General features: G+C 44.6%; 1 protein-coding gene across 2 annotated transcripts in view; it reads left to right on the forward strand.

Annotated features, from left to right (window-relative positions):
* The window catches only part of KCNN2 (potassium calcium-activated channel subfamily N member 2), a 351,854-nt gene that overhangs the window by 236,522 nt on the left and 93,547 nt on the right, over nt 1-21,785 (forward strand). For both annotated transcript variants that reach the window (XM_055141490.1, XM_004612730.2), the window contains one exon: nt 16,410-16,828. In XM_055141490.1, coding sequence (XP_054997465.1) covers nt 16,410-16,828 — 419 coding nt within the window. The remainder of the gene's footprint in view (nt 1-16,409; nt 16,829-21,785) is intronic.

The following is a 21,785-nucleotide window of genomic DNA, read 5'->3' on the forward strand; positions in this document are numbered from 1 at the left end:
AAGAACATCTAAAAATATAAGGAGGTGATATGAATAAAGTAAAGAACCGGTTGACTAAAGTGACAAGAAATACATTTTTACCCTACACAGGCACACAGGTTTATGCTCTATTTACCACTACTGACTTAGCAACAAGATAACTAGTTATTCCTTCTGTCTTTGTTTTTGTTTTGGGAGCCACACCTGCTGTGCTCAGGGCTTACTCCTGGCTCTGCACTCAGGGATCACTCCTGACAGACCTCAGGGACCAGAGATCAAATCGGAGTTGGTCTTGTGCAAAGCAAGTACCCTACACACTGGCCTATCTCTCTGGCCCTGAAGGCCTTCTTTCCAACTTTCCTTCTTCAAGCACTTTATTTATATTTTGTTTTTTCATCTGGCTTCACCCAAATCAGCCATGAGGATTAGGTTGATGGTTATAATTGTTTACATCAGTTTTTATTTAGACAGACTTTTACTAACTCGCCTTCTGGATCCTGTATCTGTCTTGTTATATAGCATGTTCCTAATCAGCCACTTCTGCTCTTAATCATTGTGCCTGAGATTGTCTTTTATCAACCCCTCCTCCCCGAACCCCCAAGAGATATTTTGTAAGCTTCTGGGCTGAATTTTGGCAGGAGGTGAGATGAGGGCTGGGCCCTGCCAAGCTTTGCCCAGGTGCTACGCCTACCTCTGTGCTCCTGGGATGGCTCTTGGCTGTATCAGGGGACATTGCAGTGTTGGGGCTCTAAGCATGATGTCTCGTAACCCCTGTACTGGCCTGCAGGCCAACTTATTTTTTTTCAACTTTCAGGGCATTCATAACTAGTTGTATATCACTGTTTATTTTAATAACCCGCATAGAAATATTTTTGAAATTTTAGACATAAGTTCTTTCTTAAAAATTATTTTTATTTATTTGATAGGGCCATACCCAGCTATGCTCAGGGCTTACTCCTGGCTGTGTTCTCAAGGGTCACTTCTGGGTGCTTGGGGCACTATTTCATGGTGCCAGGGATAAAACCGGGGCCAGCTGTGTGCAAGGCAAGTGCCTTACCCTCTCTGCTATCTCTCCAATTCTAGACATGGGTTTAATGATTGTGTATACTCCCACCTTCAAATCCAGGGTCTGTTAAATCTTAGAACTTGTGGCAGTCAGCACAGTTATTTGTAGCATGGAGTTTGGTGTTGTGGTAATGATCTCTTTTGGCAATCCAAATGGATAATGGATAAAAACAGTCCAAAGGAGTGGATGGCTGGGTTTTGTGAACTGCTATGTCTCTGCGCTTCTGTGTGTGTATGTGTGTGTGTGTGTGTGTGTTTCCTCTCTGCCAACTCTTCCTCCTACACCTGCTTTACTCAATGTAAAAATTCTGTTCCTTCATTCTGTTTTTTTCTTTTCCCATTGTGTGCTTTTTGATTTTCCTTTGCTAAATGCTAGTGCCTTATTTCTCCAAACTTGTCCATAATCTGTGAGTTCATGCACTGTTGCCATTACATTATTTCTGTTTTCCTCTTAAAATTGGCTGGCTATGTGATGCACGGCAGGGCATTTCATCATGCGCCCCAGTTCTGAAGTTGTGTTTCTTGGATTCATAACCCACCACTTCCTGGGGTATGTATATCCCTGCCGGTTCCTTTCCCCTGACCCTCTGTTTCTTCATTGCTGAGATAGGATGAGATCTCATCCCGGATCAGAGTGGTGTCTATGAACATGGCTAAGTTAAGAGTGAAACATACTTTAAAATGACTTTTGAGTGTCCTCTCAGGTACTGTGTCCAATTTGAGTTGATAAACAAGCAAAATCTTAAAAAAAAAAAAAATCCCGACTGAAGAAACAAAGAGACATAGTTCTGAAAATGTTGTTTTGGTTGGGTTTGATTTTGTTCACACCTAGTGTGCTCAGGACTTATTCTTGGGGATCCCAGGGACTGGAAGTCAAGGGCAAGTGTGTTTAAATATTTGCTTCTGCCAAGAAGCAGGAGGTCCAAGCAGCTACTGTTATTTGGCATCATGAGGGAGTAAAATTCTAAAATGTGACATTCTACAATCATAATGTACATGAGTAAGGAAGTGTTTATTTGCTTGGCAAATATTTGATTTGCATTCAGCTTTTCAACTAAAAGTGCTGCCCCCATCGAATGACTTGGCTACTAGGAGATCTGAGCTTTACTTGTCAGAATCTTTCATATCTTTCCAGGTGCCCATGATCCAAGTCTCTCCTCTGCTTGAGTTTTCCCTGGACTCTAAGCGATTCTCAGGACCTGACTTGTAGCTAGCTTTCTAAGCACCCAAAATAACTAAGGTGATGATGGGATATTTTAGCCAGGTCACAGTAATGATTGTAATATTTCCATGGCAAATTTGAAGTTTTTCTCATCTCAGATAAAAATCTTGTTTTGGGTGGGTTTGGATTTTGGTCATACCCAGAAGTGCTCAGGACTTATTCCTGGCTCTCCTCTCAGGGATCAGTCCTACCATATGGAATGCCAGGGATCGAATCCAGGTCCTCTGCGTGCAAGGCAAGCAATCTACCTGCTAGACTTATCATTCTAGTCCTCCGTTGAAAATATTTAGAATCAAGGAAGTCGGCCCCTATTCAGAGCTTTCAGACTTAACCATTTTTATTTGGGATTTACCCTCCATCAATTTCCAAACATGATTTGGGGAATATTGACCAAAATGTATTTAGATAAGCCACAAAGCACGTCAACAAGAAGAGATACAAAAGTTGACCAGAGATCAATTTTCTGTCCATCCCTCATGTCTGCTAATGGAGATTTTCATCCTTCATGGTGGCTGCTGTCGGTGATGCCTCTGCCTGTCTCTGAATAGGAGTGATTAATGGCAACCCAAAGCACGTGGACATAATGGATTGTTATGTTCTGAAGATAACATGTCCTGACTGCCATCCTCACCAAGGTCCAAAGAGCCAAGGGTACCCTCGTTAGGGTCTCCACCATCAGTGAGGGCACTGGAGCTCAGAAAGATCATGGAGTTTGTCTGAAGCCGCACAGTCATCAGAGGAAGCACTTCAGTGGTAGAATGAAACCTGAATGGACTAAAGGCCAGATTCTCCAGCGCCATCCACCCTGAGGGCACTTGGTGATGCCACTTCTCCTGAGAAAACTTATGGGTTTAAAAGAGTGTTTGTAAATTGAAAACAGTCTGCATTGCATGGGTGATGTCATTAAGTATGTATATGACTAGCCAAAAAAGAAAAGAAAAACTGATGGATCAAAAAAAAAATCATGATTCTTGGGGCTGGAGTGATAGCACAGCGGGTAGGGTGTTTGCCATGCATGAAGCCGGGCTGGGTTCGATTCCCAGCATCCCATATGGTCCCTCAGCACAACCAGGAGTAATTCCTGAGTTCAGACCCAGGAGTAACCCCTGTGCATCGCTAGGTGTGCAAAGCAATATATATATATATATATATATATATATATATATATATATATATATATCACTGTCATCCCGTTGCTCATTGATTTGTTCGAGCGGGAACCAGTAACTTCTCTCATTGAGAGACTTATTGTTACTGTTTTTGGCATATCCAATACGCACAGGTAGCTTGCCAGGCTCTCCGAGAGGGGTGGAGGAATCGAACACAGGTTGGCCTTGTGAAAGGTGAATGCCCAACCGCTGTGCTATCGCTCCAGCCCATATATATATATATATTCTCTTTCTGGAGAAGTTTAAAAATAGGGTTGAAAGGGTCCAATGGACTATGGTGGAAGGATACAGGTCCTTTGGTGGGAAGGTATGATGAATTAAAAACTAGTCAAAAACATGGGATAGTTTCCATGTATTCCAAGACAAAGTGAGAATAATGACTAGATAAGATATGTATGTGTGTGTGTGTGTGGGGGGTGCGATGGAGCCATAATACAGCAGATAGGGCTCTTGCCTTTTGCATGACCAACTCAAGATCAATTATTCCCAGAATCACATATGACCTCCTGAGCCCCACCAGGAATAATCCCCAAGTGCCGAGCCAGAAATAAACCTTGAACACTGCTGGGTGTGGCCCAAAAACCAAAAGAAAAAGAAAAGAAAAGTAGGTTTCAAGAGCAGCAGGGCAAAGATTTATGAGCACCTACTTATCGCTGGATCCCAGTGGACAATTTTAGGATTTTGTCTGTAGAAAAAGCTTTTATCTGAGTCAGAAGAGAAGACTTTCAGAGACTCCTAGTTTTAGCACATAAATATTCCTTCAAGAAGAGGAACCGTTGTGGGGCTGGAGCGATAGCACAGCGGGTAGGGCATTTGCCTTGCACAAGGCTGACCTGGGTTCGATTCCCAGCATCCCATATGGTCGGTCCCCTGAGCACCGCTAAGGGTGATTCCTGATTGCAGAGCCAGGAGTAACCCCTGTGCATCGCCAGGTGTGACCCAAAAAGCAAAAAAATAAAATAAAAAGAAGAAGAAGAAGAGGAACCCTTGGTATTTCTAGAACACCTCCTAAACCTGTTCTAACCTGTCATCCTTCACAACATCCCTTCCTGCTCATTCACAACCCTTCGCCCCTTTTTTTCACGTCAGAAATCATCATGTCACTCAAGCTGCTGCCCCTCTTGAGGATTGACAGGGTCACTGCCAGCAGAGAGGGTGCTGCTCATCAGAGCCACAGGAGGTTGATGTTATTTTTCATCCCTACGCACACGAGCAAATGGAGGCTTAGCGAGATTCCATGGATCATGTCTCAGAGTGCTCAGCTAGTGAGTGGTCAAGCCAGAAATTAAATCCGAGCTTCTCTGGCTCCTATATGTGTGTGTTTCCTGTGAGTCAGACTCACTGATATTCTGAGCAGTTGGTTGATATTTAAAAGGCATGAACAAAAGCCTCCCACCCAGAAGAACTCCACCACTCGCTCGTCCCCCTGCTTTCCGTGCAAGTCCTGGAGAGACAGTCCTTTGGAGCTGTAGGCTTCACTCTCAATGGCCGTTCTTCAGCTTATAAAGACCTCGAATGTATCATTCATGTTGGGCTTCCTTTTTGTTGTTCAAATAACAGACCACCCCCTTCTGTTAGGGCCTGAGACCACTTTTCTTGTGTAGATGTGGAGGCTTCTGATTCAGGACCCAGCAAGTCTCACTCACCATCAGGGGTTTGAAAAATTCCCATGTTTCAGTTCACTTCTGGCATTACTCATCAGAGAAGACACCTGATCCCTCGTGGAAACACCTTGGTCTCCTTAGACCACCCTCCACTTCAGGTGGCCACCACAAGCACGAGTCATTTCCTGTGCTTCTGACCCACAATTTCTATGGGAATCGAAGGCTCCATGATCTCTTCCTCAGCTTTCACACAGCAGCCCCAAACCTCAGCCATCCCCTGTGCTTCTGACCGTCGGGTTGCATGAGATATGTCCCAGGTCTCCCTGCCCTGGCCAAGACTAATGTTCCAGCATGGCTCACAGAACTCAAAGAAACCCATATATTCACAATATGGCCAATTGACGATAAAAGCTTTTCTTGAGGAACAGTCAGAAGGAAGCAATGAGTAGAGTAAGGTATGGAGAAAGGGACATGGCCCTTTCATTTGACAAGCCCCCTTGTCATTTCCATACATTCATTGTCCCCAAATTTTCAGGTGTTTCCTGAATCTTCCTGGGAGTTTCAGAAGCTCCCCATAGCCCCTCTTGTGGGGGCTCTCTTGGGGTTTTCACTGCAGAGGTATGACTGCTCCATTGGCCTTTGACAGTTGAACTCTTAACCTCCAGCCCTCAACCTCGTATCTGAGGTGGGACTCAAAGTTTCAACCCTCTACTGTCCTGATTGGTTCTCAAGGCAACCAGTTACCTCTCTTAGGTTTTCCAAAAGTCACCTCATTTATAAAACAAGAACCACCTTTGTCCCTCCCAACACCTAGGATATGCCGAAGTTTGGGGAAGCTGTGAGCCAGAAACAATGAGGTAAGACCACACATATGTGATGCATATATATTTAATCCTCTGGATGACCAGATGTGTATGTTTTTCTTATAAATAACGTCATATCAATCAGCAGTGGTTTAAGTCAGCAAACTGGGCCAGTATTGTTACCTTGGTCGCTTAAGAGGTTAGGGCTGGCCTGATTCTGTTCACTTGGTCTTTTTGAAAATTGTAATGATAGAACTGCTGCACACCAAGGCATCATGAGCGCAAAGGCTGGAGGAATGTATCCAAACAACGAAGGTAGCATTTTCATACCAAAAATCCCCAAAGGAAATCTAATGAAGTGACTAGACTTTTACTTATGACTTCTGTCAACACAGCAACATGTGGTTACCGCTAGTCACAAAGGGGATTGGGGAAATGGATATTTACTTTTCCCCCTTTTCTTTATCCTTGAAAAAATGTATTTTTATGTATATAAATATATATTATACATATATTCTAAAATATACATATATTTTATGTATATTATATGTATCACTCCAGGTAGGGCATTTGCCTTGCATGTGGCCGACCCAGTTTCAATTCCTCCATCCCTCTCGGAGAGCCCAGCAAGCTACCGAGAGTATCCCGCCCACACGGCAGAGCCTGGCAAGCTCCCTGTGGCATATCTGATATGGCAAAAACAGTAACAACAAGTGTCACAATGGAGACGTTACTGGTGCCCGCTCGAGCAAAATCTATGAACAATGGGACGACAGTGCTACAAAGTGCTATATTATAAGTATATTTAAAATATACACATATTTTACATGCTAATATATAGAGAGAGACTCTAAGTAACATGTTTCTATACCTGATCCACCAAAATACCCACAATCCTCCACCACTGTCCCTATGTCACCCCTTGTCCAACCTTCCTTTCGCTTCTTTCTCCTCTGTTTGTTAATAAGTTTTTCAATCCAAGGCCAAGGGTCTGTCACTGCTCTATATTCTCTATTCCCTTGTTTCATTTCTTTATAGTTCACAGGTGAGTGAGATCATCCTATGTCTGTTCTCTCCCTGACTTAATATTATTTCACTTGACATTATCATGTTGCAGTGAACTGTATGGTTTTCCTCTGTTCTTACACTTCTATAAAAGTAGTTGTACTATCCACCACGACTTATTCATCCATGCATCTGTCATTGGATGTTTGGGTTATTTCCACAGAAAGTAAATATTTCTCTTTTTAATTTTTCAAATGGAATCACCATGAATTACTGTTATTTATGATTTAGTTTCAGGCATACAATGTTCAAATACCGATCCCTTCACCAGTGTCCACCAATCGCCCTCCACCAAAGTCCCATTTTGCTCTCTCACCCCCCTCCCACCTGCTTCTGTGGCACGTTTTTCCCTATTCTTCTCTCCCCCATCCTCCTTTTCCTTTTAGGCACTGTGTTTTACAATACTGTTACTGCTAGGGTATCATGCATGTCACTTACCCTTCTTTTGGCACCTAGCCCTGGTTCAGAGTGACCACTTCTCTCTGTCATTGTCATAGCCGTCCTTTCCCTAACCTGTCTCAGCTCCTCCACCATTACCTCCCCTCACCCCCATACGCACACACAGGCTAGCTTCTGACTAAGGCCGTTCTGCTTCTTGCTTCCATTGCCTTTAGATCACTTATTCCTGTGCTACGTTTCTTTATATCTCACCTTTGAGGGATCATTCTGTGTCTGACCCTCCTTTTCTGACTCATTCCACTCATCATAATACTCTCCAGATCCATCCATCTATCAGCGAATTGCATGACTTCATCTAGGGAGCATAGTTCTGTATGGATATGGACAAGGGAAATGGGATATGAGCATTGCTTGGGGTTCTACCACTCAGTGTTGCCTCACCTATGTAGTATGTACATGTTCATTTCAACAGGTATGTGTGTTTTCATTTAAACAACCCAACTACGTTCAGAGATAGCAAGAAACTTTGTCTTTATACCACAGGAGTTGTAAATCAATCAGATCATCACATTTCATGACTTCTCAAGGTCACATGACAGGGTTAGACTCTGAACTCTTAGCCTTAGTTTCCTGATCTCCACTAACTGGATATTGTTGATCTAGGAAAGTGCGCATTGGCGATTCATGTTTTGATGACAGTAGTTTTCAGATCCTCTCCCTTGAACACTGCCAGGGCAGCCTGAGAGGACCAGATGGGCATCAGGGCCGACAGGAGAGATGAAGCTGCCGGAAGTGGGAGAGGGAATGACAGATATTGACCTGCTGCTTTGTTTGCTGGGAACAGGACTTTGAATCTGAATCCTGAGCTTAGCTTTTCTGTGTCCTTCCTCCTACACTTCTAGGTTGCAGGTCTTGGGGACAAGACTTTATAACTTTATAATTCATTTATTTTTCAACAAAAAAATGAAAGGAAATATCCACTTTCTGTGGAAATAAACCAAACATCCCAAGATCACATCTTGGCCCTGTGGTTGTGGCCTCACTTCTTGCTTGACTGAGTTTCAGCAGTGCCCCAAAGAAAATTGTCATCATGTGACTGGTCTCTGTGATGACCTCTTCCTTTCGTTTCATCCCAGAGCAGGTCACCTTTTTAGCTGAGTGGATTATTTCTGCATCCTCAAAAGCTATGAATCCGACCAAGGCCCCTCAGTATACAACACAGATGCTCAGGAACCCAAGTTCTGTGAAGGATGCCGAGAGCTGAGGCACAGAGAGACCCGGTGCCATGCCAGGAGGCGGCCACCTCACCTCCAGTCCCCTCGACCTTGTCTTCACGGCTCTGGAGAATAGTGTCTGCCTGCAGGCCTTTCCATCATCCTCCTGTAGTTCTCAGAGAGGGATTTTAATTTTTATCAAGCTACCATCATTTACATAGTTGTTCATAATAGAGTTTTCAACACCCATCCCAGCACCACTGTGACCTTCCCTCTGTCAATGGCCCTGGTTCCCTTTCTGGCCCCCAGCCTGCCTTCTTGGCAGCCACATTTTCAAGCTTAACTATTGTAGCTTGAGTCTCCCACTTGTAATCCTGTTGGCTGTATGGGTTAGAATACATATTCCATACCTCTACATCACCGATGTGTCCCAGGTCCCTGCCCCTGGTACCTCTCATTCACCTCTTCACCCCCTTGATTAATTTTCTTCCCTGTCCTCATTTCTATACTCTATGTCCAGGGTAATCTAGGTATGCCCCTACCCCACTTTGATACCTTGCGTTCCCTTGGCCTGTTATTCTATATACCACAGATAAGTGAGAATATCTGGTATTTGTCCTTCTGACTTATTTCACTTAACATGATATCCTCCAGTTCCATCCAGGATACAGCGAACTGCATGATTCCATTCTTCCTTGAAGATGCATAGTATTCCCTGTGTATGAATGCACTATACCTTCATTATTAACTCATCCGGTTTTGGATACCTGGGTTGATTCTATAACTTAGCTGTTGTGCTAAGTGCTGCTATGAATAATGGGTGTGTGTTTGGGGGATAGATATCCAGAAGTAAACTAGCAGCTCTATTCTTATTTTCCTGAGAAATATCCATATATTTTCCAAAGGGGTTGAACCATATAATATTCCCACCAACAGTGAATGAAAGTTCCTTTCTACCACATCCCTGCCAGCACAAATTGTTTCCAGTTTGGGGGCGGTTATTTTTTTATATATATAATTGCCATTCTCACTGGTGTGAGATGATATCATATTGGTTTTTAACCTCTGTATCCATACAGCCTTACAAATAAGCATTCAATAGTGGAGTGGAAAAGAATTCTTTCTATTGGGTGTTTGGTTTAAGGTTAAGCAAGAAATTTTATTTATAGCTGCCCGCTCTGTTAAAAACAATTATTTAATGTGAAGACTCAAGGTTTTGCTATAATAAGCAGAATATTTTAGATGTAAAATTGGATTCAGTGTGTTTGGTCCTGTTCTCATTGTGAGTGTTAGGTGTGACGCTCTGACAGGCTCTTGTTAGCAAGTAGGACACATTTGAATGTCAGATAGCCCCATTCATTCCCATTTTCCCTCTTCTGTGTTTAACAATCACTTCTCCTGTAATGATGCATGATATTTACTCATTGTTGCTCCAAAACTAAAAATATAATAAAGATTACCCCTAAATTCTATGATGTTGCAAACTAATGAAAGATCAATAAAAAGAGAGGGAAGATTATATAAATATATTCTGTTGTATAGTGATAACTATAAAATAAGTACAGTCTCATTTCTAATCCCCAGACATTCAGTTTTCCTCCTGTAAGTTATATTTACTGCTAGTTTCTAGAGCTTTCACTCAGAGACAGTTGATGCATACACAGATACTCTTCCCCTCAACAGAACTGATCCTTTCAGTCCTAAGGTTTTTGTCAGAGTTAACTGGTCTTCCTTTTGGGAAGTGTGCAAACTGATTCTGAAACAATTTCTTCTGTCATGTGAGGTGTTTTATTTCAGGGAATTTTCTTGCTACACTTGGTAGAAGTTAGTGGTTTAACGTTTTTTTCCAGATGACTACTTACGTGTCCCAAATCATCTTTCAATAACCAGATTTTCCCTTACATGATTGGATATTCTGCCTTTCTAATGAAAAAATATTCCCAGCATAGAAGGCCTGTTTTGGATAGGTTGTTCTGTTCCATTGTTCTCATAGTTATTGTATATGCTAATCTCCGTGGTTTTTATTAATTAATTTAGTAATTTATTGTGACTGCTTCTCTCTTATTACTATTTTTTTCCAGAATAGTCCTGGTTTTTTTTTAAATCAGTATTTCCTTTCTGAGCAAATACATAATTAACATTTTTTATATGCGGGGTATGCTCTTATTATAATTTTTTTGTAAATTCTTTATTGAAGTGCCATTGTATTACAACATGTAGGCTTTAGGTATGCATTAGTGTATGTCAATATCTATATATGTGTGTATGTTTGTGTATATTGTAAATGTATATACATATATACACATAACTTAGTCCCGTCACTCAAAGTTCAAATCCATCCTTCACCATACAGCTGACCCTTTTTAGCCTTCACATCTTTTCTCTAACATTCTAGTAACCACCACTCATTGGTCTTTGTATCTGGAAGATTATTTTTCATTTTATGTAGCTCATTCATTCGTTGGTTTCTCTATCACATGGGTGAAGTCATAGGGGGTTTGACTTTCTTTTTCTGATTTTCTTCATTAGTAAACATAATAGGTACATCCATGTTATTGAAATCACAGGAATTCATCTTTTTAAAAATAGGTAAATAGCATCCCTGTGTTATATGTACCAGATCAATCAAAACACTGGTTCAGAGGGATGAATGCTCCCTATCTCAACTGCATTATTTACAATTATTTACAAGAGCTAAGAAGGTCCAGAGATCAAGGTGTTTGCCTTGCTTGTGGCCAACCCCGGTTTGATCCCTAGCACCACATATAGCCCCCATGTAGTCAGGAGTGACTCCTGAACCAGAACTGGGACTAAGCCCTGAGCACCACTAGGTGTATCCCCCGCCTCAGATCTAGTAAAATAAGAGCTAGAAACAGCTGAGGCTGCCCACTGAGAGCTGATTGGAGATGCTTATTCACAGTACCTGCCAAAGCACTGGTTTTGTGCCCTGAACGGATAGAAGAGCCTGGGATCCGGGTACCAGGGACCCTTACTCTCAGGATCTGACTGTGCTGAGGCCCTTGCAGTAGCGGGTCCCTCCCCTTGAACTCAAAAACCTTCATCCTGTGGGGCCTCTCACTGCCAGCTCATCCTGAGCAATGAGCTTGAAGTAGATTATGTTTGGGGTCTCTGAGCAGATATCAAGCAGCTGCACTGGTCAGTTCAAGCTCATGGTGACGGCGTGCTTGTTGTTATGCCCATGCTGTGCCTTAAAGATCTGCAGAAAACCAGGAACCACAGCTCTAGGAAGAAAGCAAATTCAACTGCTACACTTTTGCTCTGCGATCTTTATTTTCTTATGAAGGAAGAGAAAACAGGCTGTTTTGTGATCAGAAAGAAATGTGAGCATAGGGATGTGTTGATAGCTGCCAATCTGAGTGCTCCAGCTCCCCCCTTTGTGAGCTCAAAATAGACTATATCGTCCGTTGACCATGTGGGATGTCCTGGGAATGTTTGGGATGTTCATACTTGACAGGAAGTAAGTTGCATGCTTGTGATGCTCTGAATCTTTTCAGTTCTTCCGTAGAATAGGAACAGACCTCTGTGTCCTAAGTATTGTTTCACCATTTGTCATTGGCATCCCTCCCCCTTGACCCCTAGCTTGGCAGTTTCATTTCTTCCTCCTTCAGCCAGCTGTGACCTTCCCATTGTCCTTCATGCGTGGGAAGACTTGGCCTGCTCCGGGACTTGGCATTGAGTCCTGTTCTGTCCACTTTGTCTAATTCTTCCCCCTGGGTCTCGCAGAACTTTCCAAGACTGATGCCTTCCAATTCCATTCTGAGAGGCCAGACCTCTCCCGGAAGGACGCGTGCATCTGCCCACTTGGCATCGTCTCCCAGGATGGAGGCCAGACTGGGGCCTGCCCTCTCCTTCCCCAAGCCCTCCTCTACCTGCCCACTGCTTTCAGGAAACAGTACTGGTCAGCCCCTGGGGTTTTCAACAGCAGAGACTCAGTGTCCGGATCACTCTCACATGCAGACGACCCAAAGAAATAGTTACACACTATTTCCAGGGTCTCCACCATCTCCAGTCCTACTGAATGCTCACCCACACCCCTCGGCAATGACTGTACCAGGGCCGTCAGTTGAAACTGCAAGTGATCCCACCCTCTTATTCTTACCCCTCTCTCCTCTGGTTTCTTGGCGCAGAAAGAGCAAGTCCATCCATCACACCCATCCATCAGGTCTCATCTTCCTCCTGCCTTTGTCCCCCTGGGTGGCCTTGATCCCCACTGTCCTGCGGATGAATCCAGTCCTGCTGCCGCGGCTTAGAAGAGCCAGCACTTCTGTCCTGTTCCGTGTCTCTTCAATCCCTTCTCTTTTCCCTCGGCCCCAGAACATCACATTTCTACCACTCTGATGTGCCTTTATTGCCCTCAGCGTGCCTCGAGGGGATTTGATGCCCATGGCCTTTCCCCAGACTCTTTCGTTGGCATGGATGGTTCCCCCATGGCACTCCCATTCTCCTTCGGATCCCACACTCATCTTCAGTGTGCTTCCGCAGATGTCTTCCTGGTCACCCATCACTTCCTCTCGATCCCTTTCTCGCCATGATTTTTTAATGCACTCGCTTGAATGCACAGACCCTCTGTCCGCTGTACATCCCATCCTGGTACACAGAACTGTGCCCGTTACTGAGTGTTCAGTAGACTGCAAGTTTGTCAAGATAACAGACAAATGGAGAAACAGCCGTTGAAGGTGAGAAAGATGTGGAAGGGAGAAGGAAGCACTTTCCCCCTTTAGCAGTGAAATACGTGGTGTGATCAAAATCGAAACCAGACAGGAAGATCTTTTTCAGGTTTTGATCAAACCCCGGTGAGCAAAAAGCAGCTGGGGGCCAGAAGAATTTTCTAGGGATGTCACTGAAGGAATATGTTGCTGGGTCTTCATGAAGAATTGCATGAGGAGGCTGCCTCTGGGGCCGAGCGAGCTTCTAAGAAGCTGTCTTCTCTCCACACATGAAGAATGCCCTCGGTGGCTTTTCTCTCACTTTTTTACTTTGCAGTGTTCAGCTTCCAGGTGGTTCTGATGAATGTTAGGACCTATGCAGTGAAGGAGGGTAGTCGGAATAAATAAGGGATGGCAGGCTAGCCCATTAAAGAAGCATTTATTGTTGTCTCCTAGGTTTGCATTTATTACTAATCAACTCGGCTCACTTTTTCCTCCTGCCCTAAGGGAACCTCAGAAGAAGGCGGGGTGATGGTCTGATCAATAAACCCTCTTCATCCTCTGGGACAGAAGAGTCCAGTGTCCACGCTGGCAACCCCCGTGGCATGAAAGGGGGGGGCTTTGCCATCTGCTCAGGGCATGGGCAACCTTCTGAAGGAGATGATGGTGTGTTGAGGGGCTGGGTTTGCTGGGTGGAAAGACTTTCCAGTCTGCAGGAAACACAAAGACACAAAGAAAGAACAGGTGGCCAGGAGAACATGGACTGCAGAGGAGGTGGAGATTGGACATTGGGAGACAGGCAGGCGGCAGGAAGAGAGAGCCTTCCCCACCAGAACCACAGGCTGGTCCTTTACAGTGGCACAAGTGAAAATGAAGCACAGATGGGGCAGAGTGATAGTACAGCGGAGAGGGCATTTGCCTTTCACCCAGTTGACCTAGGTTCAATCCCCAGCGTCACATATGGTCCCCTGCACATGGCCAGGAGTAATTCCTGAGTGCAGAGCCAGGAGTGACCCTGACCATGGCCAGGTATGACCCGAAAAGCCAAAAATCATAAACAAAACAGCAGCAATAGCAACAAAAAGAAAAAGAAACACAGAGACCCCCAGGTTTGATCCCTGGCACCACATATGGTCATCTAAGCTCTGCCAGGAGTGAACCCTGAGTACAAGCCAGGAATAAGGACCACCAATAAGCCCAAGCTCCCCTGAAAGCTCCTCCATCCCCCCAAAAAATATTTCTTTAGCCAACTTGAGCTGCTTCATTTACGATCTATTTCTATACTGGAAACTGGAAAAGTAGATGTTCTATTTTCCATAGTATTTGTCAAACTATGTTAAGGACCCTGGATGAAAAGTTGCCTGAAAAGGCACCCCTAAAGGCATTACGTACGGGGCTGGAGTGATAGCACAGCGGATAGGGCATTTGCCTTGCACGCGGCCGACGCAGGTTCGATTCCCAGCATCCCATATGGTCCTCCTGAGTAATTCCTGAGTGCAGAGCCATGAGTAACCCCTGGCCATTGCTGGATTTGATCCAAAAAGCAAAATATACATATGCTTATATATATAAATAAATAGATAAAGGCATTAGGTAAACAATGACTTAATTTGTCAGCATGTCGATATGCCCGTGGTGACATTCTCTGGAGTCTCATCTCCGTGAGGTACCAGAAGGAAGGGGCAGTTATTGCCCCCAACTTCCTGTCCTGGCAGGGGATCACTGAAGGCAGCGAGCCCTTCGGATCCTCGCCTGGCACACTGCTAGGGACTGCCGATAAATGAACGCAGAAGGGGAATTTCCAACCTCCTGGGGAAAGGGGGCGAGCTGGGTGGGGGTGGCTGACTGGGGGTGGTGACTCTTCCTGACCCCAAAGAGGAGACGGCAGGCCACAGTGGACACCTCTGCCCACCCCCCTTTGCCACTGGCCTCCGGGCTGCTTCTCTCTCGAGCTGCCCACTGCAGCTGGCCCTGTACCCAGAGGCCAACAAGATGCCACTTTAGTAGCGGGGGAGTGCTCTTGGCACTCCGGGTGAGCAGCTCTATCCTCTGACCCCCCGCTTTCCTGCTTCTTGGCACCCGTTGTTTCCTGCCTCTTGATGCCAGTAGCCCCCACAAGTCCCGGTGGCAGTCAGAAACGGCACATGTGCAAATGCCCCTGATTGTGTTTCGAGTCCCACGGGATCCTGTGGGCTTGTTTATGCCAAAGCCAGGGCAGAAGCAACAGGGGCAAATGTTTTCTGGTCCTCCCCCCACCCCAAAATCCTTTTTCTGTCACTCTCTCATTTCACTCCCTCTTTGAAATTTATTTCTTTCAGAAATAAATTTTAAGAAAGATTCTGTTTTGTTTTGCCACGCTCTAAAGAGAGGGCACACATTAACATTAGCAAGAAGGAATTTGTATTCAAGAAAGGATGGAATAGGGGCTGGAGCCATAGCACAGCGGGTAGGGAGTTAGCCTTGCACACGGCCGACCCGGGTTCGATTCGCAGCATCCCATATGGTCCCCCAAGCACCGCCAGGAGGAACCCCTGAGCATTGCTGGGTGTGACCCAAAAAGAAAAAAAAAAAGATGGAATAACCCCAGAGAAGGCACAGGGAGAAGACTACAAGAGAGAGAGAAGAATCAGGTAGTAACGGAAGACAAGAAGCATTTCTTGCCCCTCTTTCTAAGGTCTGTTGCGATTTTTCCTTTGAAGCCAAAGTAAAATATCTCTGTCAGGATGTTCGTGTGTGGCTGCATTATAGGGCAGAGCTGATTGAAAAGGTGTCCTAAGGAGATTGCGCTGAGACTAAAGTTAGAAGTGTCTCAGGCTTCCGATTCAGACCCCGAGTGAAAAGAACCTCTTGTAAGAATGCATGTCCATTCTCACTTCCTTCAAGGGGTGGGAGGTGGGGAGGGGGGTGAGAGAGGGGACCAGTAGTGGAGGGGGTACATTCCTAATGGGTCCCAGCCCCTTGCTTTCCAGTTCTAGTATGATGACACAGAAGCAGGCCCTCCCATGTCACATGCTGGACAATATCAAGGTCCCCTTCGGTGCCCAGAGCATCGCCTGAAAGCCAGTGTCCCCCACCCCCGCTAGCCTGGCCCAGGGGATAAATCACCTTGAGCTTGCCATGCCTGCTGAAGGTCACCTGGGGATGTATTTGCGGAGAATCTGCACTGACGCCTGTGGAGCATTCATGCCATACTGAAGCTGACTTTCTACTTTATTTTTTCAGTTGTTCATGGTGGACAATGGAGCAGATGACTGGAGAATAGCCATGACTTATGAGCGTATTTTCTTCATCTGCTTGGAAATACTGGTGTGTGCTATTCATCCCATTCCTGGGAATTATACGTTCACATGGACGGCCCGGCTTGCCTTCTCCTATGCCCCATCCACAACCACCGCTGATGTGGATATTATTTTATCTATACCAATGTTCTTAAGACTCTATCTGATTGCCAGAGTCATGCTTTTACATAGCAAACTTTTCACTGATGCCTCCTCTAGAAGCATTGGAGCACTTAATAAGATAAACTTCAATACCCGTTTTGTTATGAAGACACTAATGACTATATGCCCGGGAACTGTGCTCTTGGTTTTCAGTATCTCCTTATGGATAATTGCCGCCTGGACTGTCAGAGCCTGTGAAAGGTAAGTTTGTTTCTTTTCCTGAGAACCTCCTTTGTCACAGGGATGCCTAGAAAGTGGGGGGCGGGGAGGGGAGGGAGGAGGAATGTGTTTTTAGAGAGGTTTCGTCTGGGCTTCCTGCAAAAGAGGGTGACAAAACTGTGTTGAAGATGGTTGCATGCAGCGATGATGAGGTGAATTTTCTTCAGCCGTGTTCATTTTTCAGTTGAGGGCTTTCCCCCCTAAAGTCAGGGTCAAGATGTGGACACGGACAGATTACAGAGGAGAGATGTTTATCGGAAATGTTTGCACTTTGTGCCAGTACGGAATTCATTCTGTGGTGTTTCTAAGTGGTGATGGTGGTGGTTGAGACCAAAATACAGTGGAAAAGGAGTGATGCAAGAAGGTCGGAGCTGTCGGGTGGTTTCCAGTGAGCTCTGTCACACCTGTGGGTGCCCTTTCACGCCATGACAGGAGAAGGTCGGAGCGCCCTCAGCAAAGCAGGAGAAGGAGCCAAGTGTGAATTTGTCTATTGTCTGGAGTGATTTGATGATCTCCAGAGCTGCTCAGTGAGACTCGGTGGATGAGTGACACTGTCAGTGATTTGAATCTGGCTCCCTAACAAACAACAACAACAACAACAAAATAGGTTTCCTATGGAAATGGGAGGAACTGTGTCATGACGGAGGGGGTTGTGTGTGGCTTCAGGTTAGAAAATTCAAGTTGAAATAAGCAATCCTCAGGAATGATTCTGAAGTTGCTAAAATTGCTGGTGGGCAGATGTCGGTCTTGGTACTAACTAGATTTGGGGGCCTAGCGTGGGGTGAGATATACTAAGGGATGCTCGGAGACCCGGAGGCCCACTCCTGCTGGTTGGTATTTGTGCCGGTAGTCAGGCTCAGCAGTGTCCTGAGGATCATGCCATGCTGGGGATCAGACTCGGGGCCTCTGTATGCAAGACCTGTGCTCCAGCCTCACTGTCCTTAGTTTTCGAGAATCAAAGTTATATGTGCATGTCTTGTGTTGAAGTGAAATCTGAGAATTGTTGCGAAGAACTAGTGGGCCCCTGACCTCTCAACACTTCCACTTCATAGAAGCAATCACTTAAAATTCACTTAGCCTTTCCTTTGGTAATTACTTCCCATATTTCTAAATGAAACTGTGTGCATTGCTATTTCTAGATTTTTTTTTATTTTCATCTAGGTGTTTATTGAAGTTGGGTCTTTAGGGTTTCCCCCCTCTTACTCCTACATATCCTTCTCTGCCTTTATCCACCCCAAACTAATTTCAGGTCTTTCGATATGTTATATAACCACCAATAATTCCTGCCCATGACTATTACGACTCTGTAAACTATATTTTTAGTTGAACACAGTACATTAGCATTCTTTTGCCTTTCCTGCACACCTTGAATTTTGTTTAAATTAATAATTGCCTTGCTTTATTTGCTTAGTTTGCTCTGACTTCTCTACATTACAGAAATGTCCTTGCTTACTCTGTTAAGAAATCTGACCATTTTGCTTTGAAGAAATCATTCTTGGAGCTTTCTTTCTGCCTCTTCATCACGGTGGGGATTTCTGTTGTCTGTGTGGTTTGATGAATATCCTTCTCTGAGTTCATTTTCTCCCTCTCTATGGCATCCCTCCCTCACGATGCATCTGCTGGTGGCTCCAAGAACAGGGAGAGAATGAGAAAGGAGAAAGCGTTGTTTTGTTTTTTTTGTTTTTAACCCATGCAGCCTTGGATTTTTTTAATCCTCATATCAGCCATGGGATCGGACAAAAAAACTTTGAGTTAGAAATTATTTTCCCTAGAAGACTCAAAGCTTCATTTTCTTCTTACAACCAGTATGCAGCTTCTGGAACTTTCTCTCTCTCTCTCTGTCTCTCTCTGTCTCTCCATCTCTGTCTCTGTCTCTCTCTCTTCTTGTTTATTTGCATGTTTTTGGCAGTGTTTAGGTTCAAAATTCTGAATTATATGTGTCTTGATATGAGTTTATTTTAATCCAGGGTACAGGGGGTTTTAGAAAACCTGTTTAATCTGGAGATTAATGTCCTTTGTTTTTGAAAATTCTTCTTGAATTAGTTGATTTTTTTGTTGTTCCTGTTTTTCATTGTGTGCCCACTGACCCACCTAGAGTTGTTCTTTAGTCTTGTCTTATTTCTGTGTTATTTTCCCATCATTTCTGCGCAACACATAAAAGATAACTTAAATTTCATCTTTTAAACTTCCCATGGAAATCACACTTATTGATTGTGTTTTAATTCCTAATGGTTCATTTTTGATCATTGATTGACCAGGTTTGAAAATAATATCTAGTTGGAGAGATGATACAGGGGTCACAACACCCACTTTGCATGTGGCTGGCCGCAGTTGGATCCCCAGCACCACATACGGCCCCTCAAGCACCACCAGGAGTGGCCCTAAGCACGGAGCCAGAAGTAAACCACCCCTCCCTAAAGAAATAAAATTAAGAAATAAAGTCAACATGACATCCTCTTTTACTTTTGTAGCTGTCGCTATTTTACTTCTCCTGAGATGCTCATGCTCATTTTTAAAACTTTATATTCTTTGGGTGTCTTTTATGTCCTCAAAGATTCATTTTTCTGTTTTGGTTCCTGATTATTTTTAAAGCTTCCTTCCTGGTGGCAGTCCTGGCTCCCACTTATGAGGCAGGCACTAAAGAGCATAGTGGAAGCTTCTGCACTCACCTAGAACCCAGGAGGTGTGGGGTTCACTAGAGGAAGACTGGGGGGCGACGTAGAGGGGGCCAGCTTAAGGCCCTGCCTTCAGTCTCTCTACATGGTTGGTTTGCTCTGGACCATCCACTGGCCAGTGGGAAATCTGTTCTGCTTTCCACCGGGTTGGTCGGAGCCTGGGTGAGAACTTTCTGGAAATGGAAGGAGAGGCAAGGATGAGGTATCAGAAGTAAATGTGCATTTTGTTAATTTCCTTCATTTCCATGCACTGACCAAAGTTCTGAGGTGTCCCTGCAGTTAGCCCTACAGACTTCCAACTTCCAGACAAGAACCTTCTAGATCCCTGCTGGGTTGGTCAAAGGCAATTAGCAGGCCCACAGAACAGAGAGGAAATCTAGGTGTCTGAGGGCTTTGAGGGATCATTGGGGCAGTTGCACCTTCAAAGCTCAACCATTAGCTCCCCTGGTTGATTGTCAGTTCCCACCTGGTTGCTTCTGGATTTTTCCTCACTGCTGATCTAGAATTCCCCTGTATTCACTGTCATGAGTATTCACTGTCATGTCATGGTCATTTGTTCCTGTTGATTCTTTCAATTTTTGCTGCATTTCTACAGTCTATTTTATATTTATTTGTTTTTTATTTGGCGAGGTATGGGCGGTGGGGCGCACCTGCCAGTGCTCAGGGATCACTCCAGACTCTACATCCAGGGATCACTACTGGAAGGTGCTCGGGGAACTATATTGGGTACTGGGGATTGAGCCCAGGTTGGCCGCATGCCAGGCAAATGTTCACTTTCTATCCTATCTCTGCAGCCCCTATTTGTGTCACTGTCACTGTCACTGTCATCCCGTTGCTCATCAATTTGTTCGAGCGGGCACCAGTAACGTCTCTCATTGGCAGACTTATTGTTACTGTTTTTGGCATATCCAATACGCCACGGGTAACATGCCAGGCTCTGCCGAGTGGGTGTGATACTCTCAATAGCTTGCCGAGCTCTCCGAGAGGGGCAGAGGAATCGAACATGGGTCGGCTGCATGAAAGGCGAACACCCTACCGCTGTTCTAAAATTATAATCCCACAAGCAAAAAGTAGAAAGATAACACTGACTTTGAGGAAGGAAAGCCCCAAGATCTGTTTGCTGAGCCCACTGGCTTTTTCCACCAAAAAAAAAAAAATTCTGTGACTGCTGGTTTTTATATCATATATCTGAACCTTATTTTTTTTTCTTTTTTTAGATTTTCTCTATATAAATATGGCATTTAAGGGATTAAGTTTTCTTTTTAAAGTAAGGTAGTCTCCTTATGGTAATGCTTGTTTCCTAGCAATCGTGGTATTTTTGAGGTTTCTGATATTTTCTGGAGCAGATGCACCTATGAAATTTGGAGAATAAATGTGGAAGACCTTAGTTGATATACTTATTTCACTTATGAACACGACTCTTAAGAGTCTAGCAACTTAGGGGTAAGGGCAGAAGCCATGTTTAACAAGACATCACCTATAAGGGAGTCCTTAATCTCCCTGCTCTCCAAGGGCCAAGGAACTAAAATAGCCTCGGAATTGTGCACATGCCACGTATGTAATTTTTAAAACTGGTTCATCTTCCATTTTCACCCCCTTGTCGCTAAGTGCAGAATGTTTGAGGCAAGCTTTGCTGAAACTTAAGCAAAGTTGAATAGCCTTCAATTGACATCAGATGTTGGTGGTCCTCTTCTTTTTCCAAATATTAGGCACTAACATGTAGGAGTTGCCTGTTTCTTATCAAGGATGAGCTCGTGGATAGCAGGGACAGGGAGAGAGCCCAGTGTGGAGAGAAAGGGAATGACCAGACTGGATGTATGTTGGCCTTTCACCCCAGTTGCGTGTGCCGCTGAGGGGCTGAGATACTGCTGAGATACTGCTGCCTTCTACTTCCCTGCTCCATTTGCAAACCCAGCAATCAGAGGGGTTACTCCTGGCTTATGCACTCAGGAATTACTACTGGCGGTGTTCAGGGGACCATATGGGATGCTGGGGATCAAACCTGGGTTGACTGCGTGCAAGGCAAATGCCCTACCCGCTGTGCTATCGCTTCAGCCCCAACTTCAGAATCTTTTAAGTGTGAGTTATTTCAGCTCCAGTGTCCTGAAAATGGGGCATTGCCCCTCTGGCCCTTGCACCTTTTCAGGCTCTCCCGATTTTGTAGAGATTAACTGGCTCACAGGGCCCCGGGTGAATTTCTCTATGCTGTTTCTGAGGAATAGTATTGAGTTATGCTAAGGGAAGCCTATAGCTTTGTTTTGTGG

The sequence above is a fragment of the Sorex araneus genome, chromosome 6 (assembly GCF_027595985.1).
Source record: "Sorex araneus isolate mSorAra2 chromosome 6, mSorAra2.pri, whole genome shotgun sequence".
NCBI lineage: Eukaryota > Metazoa > Chordata > Mammalia > Eulipotyphla > Soricidae > Sorex > Sorex araneus.